The 15,800-nt window shown below is 39.0% G+C and overlaps 1 protein-coding gene across 1 annotated transcript; it reads left to right on the forward strand.

Moving 5' to 3' along the window:
* Nucleotides 1-10,175: 10,175 nt before the first annotated feature.
* pyyb (peptide YYb) lies at nucleotides 10,176-15,483 on the forward strand. Its single transcript, XM_036573197.1, is given in 4 exon segments — nucleotides 10,176-10,262; nucleotides 10,264-10,364; nucleotides 13,546-13,623; nucleotides 15,152-15,483. Coding segments are annotated over 4 exon segments (291 nt in total). The 3' UTR covers nucleotides 15,177-15,483.
* The last annotated feature ends 317 nt before the right edge of the window (nucleotides 15,484-15,800 follow it).

Here is a 15,800-nt window from a genome sequence, read left to right on the forward strand (position 1 = left end):
GAAAGGTATTAACATGATCTGACAAATGGGGCTGTACCACTGGAAGAAGGGCCTGCCAGTTTACCTCCCTAAGTTGCTACAAAAATATGGGATTTACAGTTTAGTAGTGCATTTGAAATGCAAGGCCCAAACGCTACTAGCCCACCAGGAATTCTCCCGCTGCTCCCTGACTCCTCCGTTGCTCCGGCCATTCATTTTATGGATGCTCTTTAATGGAAATGGGATTTAATGCTAATATTAAATGCTACAACCTTGGACTTTACTAAAAAGGCTATAATAAAGTAAACAAGGCTGATTTAAGCAATGCTAGGCCCTTATTTTGCTAAGGGTTTTAGCACGTGCTAGAGAAGTCGTGATTTGCTAAGGCATTTAAAATGATCCGACGGCTGAAATTGATGTAGTAAATTTGTCCCTTGATGCCTGCTGTTCTTCGTCGTACTTCCTTAACCTTAAAGCCGCAGACAGGCTAAAAGCCAGCTTCAGCTGCCTTTCACTGCATTAGCACAGTGTTGTTGAAGAATTCCTTTAAGAAGTGACCCCAGATTGCAGCCTGAAGGCCATTAATCCCTGACACAGGATCAGATGGCTAGATAATGGTTTCAATTAAGGAGGTCTAATTCGGAAAAGGATGGAAAAGAAGACGTGCAAAGGTTGTTGTGTGGGCCAGAGCTGTTCCTCAAGGGAAATCTGTCATTTAGAACAAGATCCATTACTGGTTGAATGAGATTGCTCGGCGCTGATTGTAGTCTTCAGAGTTTAGTGGACTAGTTGAAATTCACCCCAGCAGAGATCAAGAAAGGTGAACAAAGTTTAGGAATCAAGTCGAGTCAAAGTTGCCACAAAGCAGCTTTACAGAAAAATTTGGTTCCGAGCCCCCATGAGCGTCGCCAGCAGCGACAGAGGCAACGAAAAAGTCCCGTGAGAGAAACCAAGACCCAAAAGGGGAACCCATCTCACTGGTCCACACAGGATAGCAAACAATAACAGTACACTGCAAAAAATGGTATCTTGTCAAGTACAATTATCCTAAATATAGTCAATAAATCAAATATCTCTCCTGCTGAGATTGTTGTAAGCTTAATTTAAGAATATTTACCTTATTTCTAGACATTTTATACTTATTTTAAGTAATTTTGTTAAGTAAAATTATCTCACTATAGGGGCAGATAAGGTTGCTTGTTTTAAGAAATGTGCTTGAAACCAGCAAAGTAATCTGACAGTATAGTGAGATAATTTTACTTAATAAAATGACCTAAATCAAGTAAATAAAATCTAGAAATAAGCTAGATGACCTTATAATAAGCACACAACCATCTTAAAATGGGAAATATTACATGTATCGACTAGACTTAAGACTAATTTTTGCAGTGTAGAGAATAAGGACCTGTTGCCAGCATAAAGGGGGAATTTGTACAAACAGCTTTTTCTAGATTTCTGCATAATTAAACTGCTAAGATGTAAACGAAGTCATTCAGAGTGGTTTGGTGTGAAACGCTCCGTTCTAGAGAAACTTACAGAGTCGGAATTGTTCACAGTGGTGGTGATAGGAACCAGACGTCCACCTCTAGAAGCTCCCTAAGAGACAGCCGTTCCACCAAAAGGTTAGGAATATGTTGCCTGATGGCTGACAAACTGTTTCATGATACTCCTGACACCAGATTTGATCTGAAACCTGATTTGTCGAGAGGTACACTCATGGAACTGTAGGGGAAAATGGTCCCTAAAGAAAACTTATTTTTCAGATTTACCATCATCAACATCCATATGAAAGCTCAGAAGAGACGTGTAGGTTCACTGGTGGTTTTGGATTGTAGACATGGTGACCCCTGGGTCCATTCACCACCACTGTAAAGAAAAGAGTCTCTGCAATCAACCATTTCACACCAAACCACTCTGAATGACTTTCTTTACATCTCAACGACTTAATTACGTAGCATTCCCCTTTAGTCCTCTGGTGGGGACGTTGTTTCCGTAGCCAAACCTTAAACCACTTTGTCAAATTGCCGCTGCAGGAGTTCTTCCTTCCTCATTATTCCCACAGAAATGAACTCTGGTAAATCACAAGGACATATGCTAGTTTAATATGGCCCGGTTACGTTTGACATAGAGGAGGGTCAAAGAGACATACAGCATGTCACGGCGCTGCCTCAGGGGAAATAGGCCTTCTCTCTCACTCATGCCTTATTCATGGCCCTGTGATAACAAGCCTTATTTTGAACTGACGCTTATATTACTATCATCCTTCCTTTGACCCGTGTGCTCTTATGGACCCTTTTCCTTTTATCAGTCTCTCTTTATATCATGCTGTTTTCTTTCTTTCTTCCACTCCCTCAGAGCTAAATATACCAGTGCAAACATGCCAACCTGCCTCCGAAGCACTCTGTTCACATTAGTTGTAATGTGTACAGCCACGTTATGGGACCATCAGTGAGGCACCCATAAAGATAGGAGGGTTTAGAGCCCTTCCGAGCGCAAATGGACAGTCGTACCATTAGCAGTAGCGGCTCAAACAACTGGACGATGACACATTTTTTTCTGTTGATGTCCCTCTGCTTGTTGTCCTGGACGTGTCTTGTAATGTAACATTTGTTTCATTGTTATCCTACTTTTATCTCCTTTACCCTCAGATGTGCTCAGATTCACAGCCCCCTGTGAAACACCACAAAGATCCTTAATGAAAACTATAAATCAAGGTCCTGTTTTCCGTCTCTAACGTACCAGATTTGACTCAAGAAGGTGTATTAATGCATGAAATGTTGTAGGCCTCCAAGACTTGAACCTGGTTTTTCTGGTAGATGTTTCCAAAGAAGAAATCTGTGTCTAAACCACTTTCTTTCTCTGAGAGATGGTTGTTTTTTGGCTTGTTAGAGTTGACAGAAGCGTCCGAATGCGTTCATGCTGGAAGGGACCCATCCAAGCATGGTCAGCCTCAGGATTCGCTCGAAAGTTTACTCGCCAAACAGACATTAACACGTGTCTGCTACGCCTCCCTCTCCAACCCCACAGCCTTTTAGGAGGACATTATCCTGGACCTCCTGTTTGTGGAGTTAGCGTACCATAATAGTTTTTGTAGCGCTTATCTCCGGTGGCTTTCTCCGTGTTTACCCACAGCTATAGGATGAAGTGGAGGGTCATTATCTACCGCGTGTTGTTTCTCCTCGTTGACTTTTATTGCGCTGCTGGCCAATTGAGCAGGGGTAAATGGTGACAGTCGTGGAGTTGCACCACAGGAAACTGTGGTTCCTTTCCAGGCTGTCTTACATTCTACTCAACTCAACTGATCTCCTGGAAAACTGAATAAGTCTTAATTCCTGCAAAACTTTGGTGGAAACAGTGCTGTGATGGCCTACACAGGTTCTTTGAGCATATTAGAACCGTTTTTGGTACCTTAAAACAGTGGTTTTCAAACTGGTCCTCAGGGACCTCCAGACAGTCCATATTTTTGCTTGATCCCAACTTTCCCAACTGTCTGTAGGTCTCTGAGGACCGGTTTGAGAATCGCTGCCTTACAAAACCTTACAATGGATGGTTCTTTAGGGAGATGAGAACATTTTTAAAGTTCTAAAGAACCATCATATTGTACAATTGGTATATAGCCTTTACATTATGTAACAGAAAGGTCCTTCACAACCTACAAATTTCTTTTTCAGGTATGGTTCTTTAGGGAATTCTTCTGGTATTGCTCAAAAAACCTTCAAAGTGTATACTCACAGCATTTACCCCGGAAACCTACAGCTTGATATTTATTAGGTTTTTAATTCATATGTGCTTACTTTGTCCATGGTAGAACCTTTAGATAGAAGATTTGAGAAGAACCATGCAGTCAGTGCTGTACATAAAGTTTTTGAGCAGGTAGCACTGATACTAGAAAAAATATTATATATTATTTTATAATATAAGCACTGAGATGAAAACTACATTAATACATGAAATAAACTGTCATATAACTGTGAAAAAGAGAACCAAAAAGAGAACCTTTTAATGTTTATTTTGAGAAACACAGATTCATTTTCTCTACATTAATTCAGATTCCCCACAAGGGGGTGCTATTAGCAAATTAGTAGCATTTTAGCACAACTTAGAAAGAGAGGAAACCCACACAAGCAGGAGCTCAGAAACACTTCTGAAAACCACTGTCTGAACCACAGTTCATCACTACATCCACACATACAAGCTAAAACTCTACCATGCAAAGAGGAAACCGTATATAAACAGGATCCAGAAATGCCGCCACCTTCTCTGGGCATGAGTTCATTTAAGATGGACTGAAGTGAAGTGGAAAAGTGTCCTGTGGTCAGACGAATCAAACATTTAAATTCATTTTGGAAATCATGGACACCACATGCTCAGGCTGAAGAGGAGAGGGACCATCTGGCTTATTATCAGTGCACAGTTCAAAGGCCAGCATCCACGATGGTATAGGGGTGCATTAGTGCACATAGCATGGCTGACTTGCACATCTGTGAAGGCACCATTAATGCTGAACAATATATACAAGTTTTGGAGCAATGTATGCTGCCATCCAGACGACGTCTTTTTTGTCAGCAAGACAATGCCAGACCACATTCTGCATGTATTACAGCAGCATGGCTCTGTAGTAAAAGAGTCCAGGTGCTAAACTGACCTGCCTGCAGTCCAGACCTGTCACCACTGATAACATTTGCCGCATTATAAAATGAAAAATACGACAAAGGAGCCCCTGAACTGATGAGCAGCTGAAATCCTGTATCGAACAAGAACAGGAAAGCATTTCACTTTCAAAACTACAGCAGTGTCTCCTCAGTTCTCAAACGCTTACAGAGTGTTGTTAAAAGAAGAGGTGATGAAACACAGTGGTAAACATGACCCTGTCCCAACTTTTTGAAACGTGTTGCATCAAATTCAAAATTGGCCTATATTTTTCAAAAAAACAACATTTCAACATTTGATATTCTGTCTTTGTACTATTTTCAATGAAATATAGGGATTAAATTATTTGAATATCATTGCATTCTGTTCTATTTTATTTACATTTTGCACAGCGTCCCAGTTGTTTTGGAAACGGGGATGTATAATATTACGACTAAGCAACTTTTGCGCATTTGGCTTCTATGGTGTTTGAACTACCTGATGGACCAGAAGCCGTCAGTCAGGCACCATCCCAGGGTCCAGTACATTAACCAGTTTTTTAAACATGTTCGCTGATGAGAGAAGCCAGGGAGCCACTGTCAACAGCACTGGCGCCATCACTGTGGTCTTTCTGGAGAGATGAACATGACAGTCTATGTAGACAAGAGTGAATTATTGGTTTGGGAAGACAGAGCCGAACGTAATAAATGGATGACGCAGGATGTCCAGCAAGATTAGCATTACAAGTTACATAAAAATGGGACAAAATCATGTAAGGTTTCAAATGATAACCTTTTACTTGTGTGCTTTAATATTACGGATTGATATTCAGTTCAGAAGATTAAAAAACTGTCACATAATGTAAACCAATTCTTAATGTGGTAAAGTTCTTTAAAAAGGTTCTTCACATTAACACATCTCATCTCCCTAAAGACCCATCCATTGAAAGCGTTTGTAAGGCAGTGGTTCTCAAACCGGTCCTCAAGGACCACCCAGACGGTGTGTGTTTTTGCTGTATCCCATATGTGTTGTGAGTTGGGTTCAAAGTGGACCTTGTGGGGGTCCCTGAGGACTGGTTTGAGAACCACGGTTGAAGTACAAGTAGTGGTTCCTGTATGTGCAAAGAACCTTTTTAAGAGTGTAGGCCTTCACAGTACTGTTGCCACCAACGTTTTTCAGTAATTAAGACTCATTCAGTTGTAATCAGCTTTCCAGGAGATCATATAAGGTAGAGCATAAGACAGCCTGGAAAGGAACCACGGTTTCCTGTGGTGCAACTCCATGACCATCACCATTTATCTCTGGTCAACTGACCTGCACTGCTGGCCAACTGACCAGGGATAAATGGTAACAGTTGAGGAGTAATAATATTAATAATAGTCAACAAAACAAGAACAGTAGCACAACAGAAGCAATATGAAAGTTATGTAGTAAGGAAAGTAAGAAGATATCAAATATCTATTTATCTATGTATCTGTCTGTCTGACTGTCTGTCTATCTATCTATCTATGATGATGGAATGAGATGATGAAACACAGTGGCAAACATGTCCCAACTTTTTTGGAACACACACACACACACACACACACATATATATATATATATATATATATATATAATATCTAACTGGCATAAGGAAGAGGAACATCAAAGGAAAATAAGTAAAAACAGGAGTTTCTGAAACTAAAGCGCTACTATGCCTTATACAGTTATACAGTACAATGCAAACGTCAGAGATCACCCTTGTTTATTTGATTTGCAGTCAAAACATCCATTAAGTACAATTCATTTTTCAGGAGATATTTCTGATGAGATTAGATATGATAATCCACTTGCTTAACCTCTTATGCTCCAGGGCATATTTTGGTGTGTCCATCTGAATTTACATGACCAAATCATAAGGCAAATTATTCAGTAACTGCATAAAATAAATGTGAAATTTTTATTTTATTTATTCATTTATTTATTGTAAAAGTTCCCCTCAGATTAACAGAACGTGTGTTTTATGATCACACATATTGCTATATGCTTACAATTTACAGCTGAAAGGCAAAAATCTCAGTCGCTCTTTGTATTATTTTATAAAAATGATTTTTACAGAGCAGATCACTGAAGAGACGCCATCTGTTTATAGTTTATAGCCCAGATTTGTGGAAAAATGGGTCGACTTTCAGTAGACAAAAGAAACTGAGTTCAGCGTCTTTTATTATAAGGGTTTAAAACTACATTACCCATCTATTTGACTGGAAAGAAGACAGTTACAGCTCTCATACGACCCCCACCTTTTGAACGTAGCTTATGAAATATGAAAGTTATGAAGAATATGACGAAGTGCGTTTTGGAACCACTGGTGGTCTCAAGTGGTTGAAGAGGTTAAGGAAGGAAAAATTTCCAGTAAAATAAGTGAGTTTCCAAAACTGGAGTTCAAAAACTGATTTTTAAAGTTTCTACAGAGAAAATGAGACTCCTAACAACCACCTGGAAGACCTGGTCGACACCCAAAACTGCCCCCATCACATAAACAGCACTTAAAGCTTTCATCTTTGAGAGAGAGGAGAAAATCAAGCTGCTTCAGATCTGAAAACATCCACAGGTGTTTCTGTCCATCCTTCCACTGTGAGAAGACGACTCAGCGCTGTGGGTCTGAAAGGATGTGTAGCTGATCAAGAAGAACCTCACTGAGAAAAAGAGACGGACACATCAAACAAAGAAGCTGAACAATGGACTGACCACCCCAGAGTCCAGACCTCAACACCACTGAATGCGTTTGGGACGACTTGGATCGTGAGAAGGAGAAAACAACTTGTAAGACTGAACTCTGTAGGTGTGGCACAATGTCCCTGTAGAAGTTTCCTGAAAAGTTTCTTACACTTATTTTCATTTTCTTATGTTCTCCCTTCTTATGCAGTGAATTATCTTGTATCTAATCTCCTCAGTAAAATGAAATTAATAACTCATGCTTTTTTTTTGTATTCTTTGCTGTTTTGACTGGAGATGAAATAAATGAATTATGGCCTCTGATTTCTGTACAGTACGGTATGTTTTGTGTGGAAATACTGCATCCGCTGTTGCTTATAAATGCACTGCAGAAGCAAAAATGCTATCACGTTTCACAGCTAACAAAGGGCTTAACACAGTATAGAAAGAAGAGACGTAATTCTTTTAAAAAAATGGAAAAAGAAATTTCCTTTTACATAACTAAGGTCATTCAGCTTCTATGTCAATCTTCCATCATCGCAGAACGGCTGAAATTAACAGAGCTGGTCATTCTGACCCTCTGAAAACAGCCGAGAGGAACTCAGCGCAGATGTCTTGATGTATCTGAAGTGTATTGGAAAGGTCTCAGCAGCTATTACCAGATTTCACATTTGCACTTGACTTCTAAACGTCTAATAATCTCCGCTGATGTCCATATTTGTGCGTCTGTTTTACCGGTGAGTCATGAGTTCAGCAGGGTGGTTGTAAAAGGGGAAAAAGCTGGCGCAGGGGTGGGTGGGGTGTTGACTTCTCTCCCTCATCGTTTCTGTCCCTCCCCGGGGTCGCAGCGGTATAAAAGCCGGAGGGCGGAGGGTGAGGACCTGAGACCGACTGCCAGCAGCAACATCTTCACCATCCTCCACGCCTGCAAGCCAATTACACAGTAAGTGACCATCTTCCCTTTCTGCTGTGGTTGATGAAGGTTCTCAAGTAATTGAATTTGGAGGTCTAACTGATACTGTCTCAGGGGAAATTTGCACAAGATCCCATTGGTAGTCTGCAAATCTACATGATAAAGTGTAGATCTGGAAAAGATCAGCTAAGTGGAGAAGGTTTTCAGGACCACGGACAGCGCTGTGTGAATCTTTTCAGGACCGTGATCAGCTCAGTTAACACCACCAGTATTTCAGTTTTACCTGTTTTCCTAACCTGAATTGCGTGAGCATTTACAGAAGTACTCAAATCTGGAACCTCCTAGAACCTTTCTGGCTCTGTAGACGCTTGGTAGTTATCAGGACTGTTGGTCTAACTGATGGCACACCTACACATTTAAAAGGTGATGCCACTTTTGGTTCCCCAAAGATCCATGTTTGAAAAGAAATATGTGAGTGTGAAGAAGTTTTAAAAGAAACTTCACATTACATAAAAGGGTTTTAGACCACTGTAAGGGTTCTTTACCTGATACTTTAAAACGGTTTATTCTCATTCACAAAAATTGTTCTCTCTAGAGAACGGAATGGTTCTTTAGGGAACCAAAAGTGGTTCTACTATGGCATTATGCCAAGGACGTTTATATTTAAGAGTGTAGTATAAAAACCTACCAATGATTACAAAATCCAGGACCAAAAACTTGGTGCTACACTCTTAATATTCAGTATCTACTATAATTTATACACTAAATACAATTAATTATTCATTAAACTACTATGAATTATTCAGTAACTACTATGCATTTTTCTGTATGTACTAAGAATGAATCAATAACTGCTATAAACTGTACAGTGAAATGGTTTTTCAAGGGTTCTTTAGGGAACCAAAAGTGGTTCTACTATGGCATCACACAAAGAATGTTTATATTTAAGACAGTAGTATCAAACCTACCAACGATTTCAAAATCCAGGACCAAAAACTGACCTAAACTATATAGATATATATAAATAACTTATTCATTAAATACAGTTAATTATTCATTAGACTACTATGAATTATTCAGTAACTTCAAGGGTTCTTCAAGGGTTCTTTAGTAAAGAACTTATTCAGAACCATGAGTTCTATATAGAACCATCTAATGCTTAAATGGTTCTTTGCAAGATAAAGTTGTTCTTCAGATTGATGGAGAACGTGATGTATATGGTTCTATATAGAACTTTTTTGAAAACAGTTCTATGTAGCACCAAAAAAGGGTTCTTCTATTGTTACAAGCTTGACATAGTAACATGTTCCCCATCAATCTGAGAATATCATGGTTCTAAAAAGAACCATTCCCTTTACTAAAGAACCCTTTAAGAACCATCTTTTTAAGAATGTACTATTGCCCATCAATCTGAGAATATCATGGTTCTAAAAAGAACCATTCCCTTTACTAAAGAACCCTTAAAGAACCATCTTTTTAAGAGTGTACTATTGCCCATCAATCTGAGAATATCATGGTTCTAAAAAGAACCATTCCCTTTACTAAAGAACCCTTAAAGAACCATCTTTTTAAGAGTGTACTGTTCCCCATCAATCTGAGAAACTTTTGGTTCTAAAAAGAACCATTCCCTTTACTAAAGAACCCTTATAGAACCATCTTTTTAAGAATGTACTATTGCCCATCAGTCTGAGAATCTCATGGTTCTACAAACAGCCCTTCTCTTTACTAAAGAACCCTTAAAGAACCATCTTTTTAAGAGTGTAGTATGTTGTGCTCAGTGCTGTCAGTTTAAGGGGTGAAAACATTAATAACTGTATAATAACTGTAATTAATTTGTCATGATGCATGTCTCGATTGTGTTCTCAGACTCCTCTCCTCGTTCTTCATGTAAGCGATCCACATAGCTGGTGTTTTTAAATCGAGTTTGTTAAAGGATTTTTTCTGCTTGACCCCTCAGATGGCCAGCTCAATGCGATCCTGGACGGCACTCCTGGCTCTTCTGCTGTGTGTCCTGGTGTGCCTAAGCAGCCTGGCTGAAGCTTATCCCCCCCAAACCTGAACCTCCAGCAGGAGACGTGGGTCCGGAGGAGATGGCCAAATACCACACGGCCCTGCGGCACTACATCAACCTCATCACACGGCAGAGGTCAGTCGTTACTGCCCTTCAGCTGCACGTTCAGTTTGCATGCCATTCATTTTCAGGGATGTGAATCTTGATTCAGTGTGATTCTGATTCTTTTGGGAATGATTCGGTTCATCATTCAATCCCAATTTTCACCACGATTCAATTCAATTTGATTCATTTTCATTGATTTGAAAGTGCATGAACTGGAGGAGGTATTTACACAGTAATATAAACAATAAAAATAACACTCTTTATCTGTGACAGTCATAATATTATATTACAGTAACAATGGTAAGATGCCACTGAAGCATCCCCTTCAGAATGATGGACTAATGTTGTGATATTCCAGGTTATTACATAATTATTACATAGTTATGTAATGAATGACATTTACATTTTTCCGATGAGTGTAAAGGTTTTTTTTTCCTTTAAAGAAAGTCTCTACAAACAAAAATAACTTTTTATTAAATTCCTTTCAGTGAGAAATCATTCATATAAAATTACACCACACATTTATTATCATCAAGGATAACCAAAGATAAGTTTATTGTTTGTAATAAAACTCTTGATTTCTGATCCTGGACTTCCATTTCCTCCCGACCTAATCATCACTTTCCTTTTGGTTCCTGACCAAAACATAGCCTCTGTAAGTGGGAGGTCATTAAGTGGACAGTGGGCGGAAGCACAAGTTATACTACTGTTCATAAGTTTAAAATTCCTTCGTCATATTATTTTGTTATTTTATGTACAGTGCTTACTAATACAATGCAGATGTAAACATTATGATGATTATAATATAATATTTAATCACTGTTTCAGTTAAAGTTAAATTAAAAAAAATACTGATGGTCATTTTCATTTACACTCATTTTTTGTTGTCTGCCATGAGATTTGACCACCTTTCTGAAATATGAGCCATCATGGATATTAATTTTATTAATCTTATTAGACCTTCATTCTGGATATTAATTTTATTACAACTTAATTCTGAAAATTAATTTATTAGAGCTCCGTTCTGGATATTATTTATTAGAATTTTATTTGAATTGAATCTGGATATTAACTTTATTAGAACTTTTTTTTCTGGATATTAATTTTATTTGAATTTTATTAGCATTTCTTCCTCCATATTAACTTTATTAGAGCTTTTTCTAGATATTTATTTTATTTATTTTTTTTAGAATTTCTTAATGGATATTATCTTTATTAGAACTTTTTTCTGCATATTAAATTTATTTGAATTTCTTCTTGGATTTTAACTTTAATAGAACTTTTTTTCTGGATTTTAATTTTATTTAAAAAAATCTGGGTTTAAAATTTATTACAACTTTATTCTGAAAATGAATTTATTAGAGCTTCATTCTGGATGTTAATTTTACTAGAACTTGTAGGTATAGATTTTATTTGAACTTCATTCTAAAAATTAATTTTATAAGCATTTTATTCTTGATATTCTACAGTGTTCTCAATATTTCTTTATGATATAGTCATACCACTTAAACACACACCAATCTATTTGTTTTGTACTGTTTGTTTATTATTTATTTATTTCTTTTATGTGCACATTTAGTGGTTTCAAGAATCTTTGTCTCCTGTGTTTGATTAAATATACAAAATAATCTGATTGAGAAAAGTGAGAGACCCAGAGCAGGATGTCATTTAAGGCCCTCAAACGTCCAGAGTCGGTCCTGAGTGCGGTCAGGCCGTGTGCTCGCTCTACAGTTAGAACGTCTGCCCGCTGAACGGTGTGAAGTGGTGGGTTTGTTATTAAGGGGGTTTGACCTGTCAGCTTTCCACAGAGACGAACCTGTTATTTACACTGCAGGAGAAAATAACACTCACAGCTACGCTCTGAGTTAATTACAGATTCACTGCAGCGCTGAGGGCTTTGTTATTCTGAAAGGTCACAGAGGATTTGTGTGGATCTTTTTAGTTTATTATTATCCCACACTGTAAAAAACAGAACTGGCAGCGTATTTAAAAAGTAAGTGAAACAATTCGTATGGAGCTTTGCGTTGGTTTAACTTGGAGGGTTTTCTGTAAGTAAAATGAATGAGATCCTTCAAAACAACACTGTTTGGTTGAAACAGAAACTAGATTTAACTGCCCACAATCGACCTCTATAACCACTTTCTTAAAACCTTTAAAGGGTCATTCCAAAATCTTTTCAAAATATCTGCATAGTTCAACTGAGATGCATACAGAGTCGTTTGGTGTGAAATGGTTGATTGTAGACACTCAGATTTCTTTACAGTGGTGGTGATAGGAACCAGGGGTCACCATGACTACAACACAAATATTAAGATTAAGTGACCCTTATTAGTCCCACAACGGGGAAGTTTCTCCTCCGCATTTAACCCATCCGTGCAGTGAAACACCACATACACACTAGTGAAGACACACACTAGGGGGCAGTGAGCACACTTACCCAGAGTGGTGGGCAGCCCTATCCACAGCGCCTGGGGAGCAGTTGGGGGTTTTGCTCAAGGGCACTTCAGTCACATACTGTCGGCTCGGAGGATCGAACCAGCGACCTTCCGATCACAAGGCTGGGTTTCCTAACCTCCAGCCCACGACTGCCCCAGTGTACTGAATTTTCCATTTAGTTCCAAAACGACCAGTAAAGCTACACGAGTCTTCGGAGGTTTTATATGTAGTGTTCATGACGGTAAAATAGCGGAAAATCTGAAAAAAATAAGTTTTCTTTAGGGACTACTTTGCCTCATAACACCCTGCATGTATCCCTCCACCATGAATGTTTTTAAAAAATGTTTTAGCCCAAAACTGCCATAAAACATTTAGGTTATGTTTTAGACATCAGACAGTGAATTCATAACCATTTCATGTAATAACTTTTGGTGAGGGAGCTTTTAGAGGTGGACGTCTGGTTCCTATCAACATCATAGTGAACAATTCTGATTCATTTCTCAAGAATGGCACATTTCACGTCACGTCCAGCCACTCTGAATGACTTTGTTCACATCTTAATGGTTGAATTATGTGGAAAGTTTGAAAAATTGATCGAATTCCCTTTTAAGCATCACTCCACCTTATTCACCTGTAGCCTAGCAACAGCAGCCAGTATATGGGCCTTATAAAAGGACTATTTCATGTTGCGTTTGGGTTTATAAGAACAGTACTGAAAAAAAAATCAGGATTTTTAATATGTTGTTATTTAATAAAATCCATCATTCTCTCTCAGATACGGGAAGAGATCCTCTCCTGAGGCGGCGGTGGCGGAGCTCCTATTTGGTGACGATGAACAGGACGTAAGACCACGGTAAGCGATGGCAGAACATCTACAATAATGACATGTCTTGCCTTTAATAATCTACTCACCGGCCACTTTATTGGAAACCCCTCTCTTGTAGCTCCACCTAGCTGGTGTACAGTTAGAGACTGTAGCTCAACTGTTGAAGCACAGGTTGTGTTAGATTTCCACTATCCTTCATTAATGGTCAGCTTCCAGAGCCGATAAAGGCTGAATATTTTGGGACATGGCCTCAACGGCTGTAAAGCTAATTATCTTATTATATAAGCACAAGCTACTTTCTAAACCTAAAGCTGTTCTATTTTGAGAGCCTGCTAGCTAATTTAGTTCACGCAAGCTAATGTCAGTGGAGTAAGCAACTGGAGGGGGGCAACCTCACTGGGGCCCAGGGTGACCAGACCCCCATAAAATCTTTATTAGGCCCCTCATATAGAGACTGACACCCATGACTCACACAGAGATCTGATTTCTGAACTTAAAAACTCACCAGTTCGCTTCCGTGAACCCTCATAGTCATAATGCTGCTCATCCCTGGTAACCATGGTAACAAATCCTTCACAACCTGCAACATCAAATATTCATTATTTATAATTCTAACATCTTAAAAAGGGAGTCAAATGTAAACATTCAGGTTAATATTAGATGATCGTGGGAGGACTGGCAGGCCATCGACTTGATTGAGACCTAACAAGAGTGAATTACATAGTCATTTTTTTATTTATTCAAAGTAATATTAGTGTGGGGGCAGCAATGATTCATACGATCCTAGTTACACTACTGACTAACATGCTGTTGGGTTAATAATGGGTAACTTAGCCAATAAACCTAGTTAAATCTTGAGCACTTATTTAAGTACTTTTTTTCAACAGACGACTTATTTACTCACATATTAAGAAAAAAAAAACAAGATACCTTTCAGGTTTGCACCAAACAGCTGAAATCAGTTGTACAGGTTTGATTCCAGCCTAAAACATTTAATATGTTATTTTTCATGATATGTAATATTCTGTAGTTCAGCATTGCATCTCTCAGCCTCAGCTTCGAAAGAATTCACGATTTGTATGCTTTGTCACCCAATAATGTCCACTTACTACAATTCCCAGCATGCATAATGCAAATACACAATACAGTCATTGGGAATCCCCCCCCCTCCTCCACCCCATAGCAGTAAAGAAATCCACTGATTTAGAGGCTAATAAATACAACAGCGAACAAACAGCCTGTCTTATGTATCTGCCCTTTATTAAAAAGCTCCTCACACCTTCAAGGTGCATCATCAGAAGGGGTTCAGTCTTTAATCCAGGAAAATCAGTCTCAGCACTACTGCGGCTCCACCGCAGGAGGCGAGTAGACATGTTTACGACAGATGTAGTGGTGGTCTCAGTTTTCATTGTGGCCAGAGAGCCCCTTTAAGAGGTCTGGTAGAAGTGGAGACTGCTGGGTAAATGCTATTAGTTAACCTCCACAAGATGGAGATGTTTCTATACGAAACTGTAGATGGAGATGTGAGAACTGACCTGAGACGTTTTTCTTTCAGCGCTGATGACCACTTGGCCTGGTAATCCTCTCCTCTGTCTCGCTGCATCGTGTGCATTCCTCTCTCGTCCATCTCTGTGATGATAAACAAGTTTACTGAACAGCCAAAGCAGCATGAACCAGCGGCCCTCCTCCCGAGGGCTTCCTCTCACCTCAAGATATGGGCAAATGTCTCTCTCTCTGTCTCTCTCTTTATCTCTATCTCTCTGACTCTCTCTCTCTCTCTCTCTTTACCCAAATGTTTTCTGTGAAGCGACAATTGTAAATAATTTGTTACTCACATAATTGAGAATAATAAAGAATGACTAGATGTTGAATGGTGGTACAAAATGAGTCAGTTTTGTGGAGTTTTTATGCAGATTCTCTTTTACTCTGTGGGATGAATTTGAAAGATTTTATTAGAGGATTTTAATCTTGACTGACATTGCTTGACTATACACCGATCAGACATAACAAAACTCCAGCAGCACTGTTGTTTCTGATCCACTCAGACCAGCACAACACAAACACACCACCACCACGTCAGTGTTACTGCAGTGCTGAGAATGATCCACCACCCAAATAGTACCTGCTCTGTGAGGGTCCATGGGGGTCCTGACCACTGAAGAACAGGGTAAAAGGGGGCTAACAAAGTATGCAGAGAAACAGAT

This window comes from Colossoma macropomum, unplaced genomic scaffold (assembly GCF_904425465.1).
Source record: "Colossoma macropomum unplaced genomic scaffold, Colossoma_macropomum, whole genome shotgun sequence".
Lineage (NCBI taxonomy): Eukaryota > Metazoa > Chordata > Actinopteri > Characiformes > Serrasalmidae > Colossoma > Colossoma macropomum.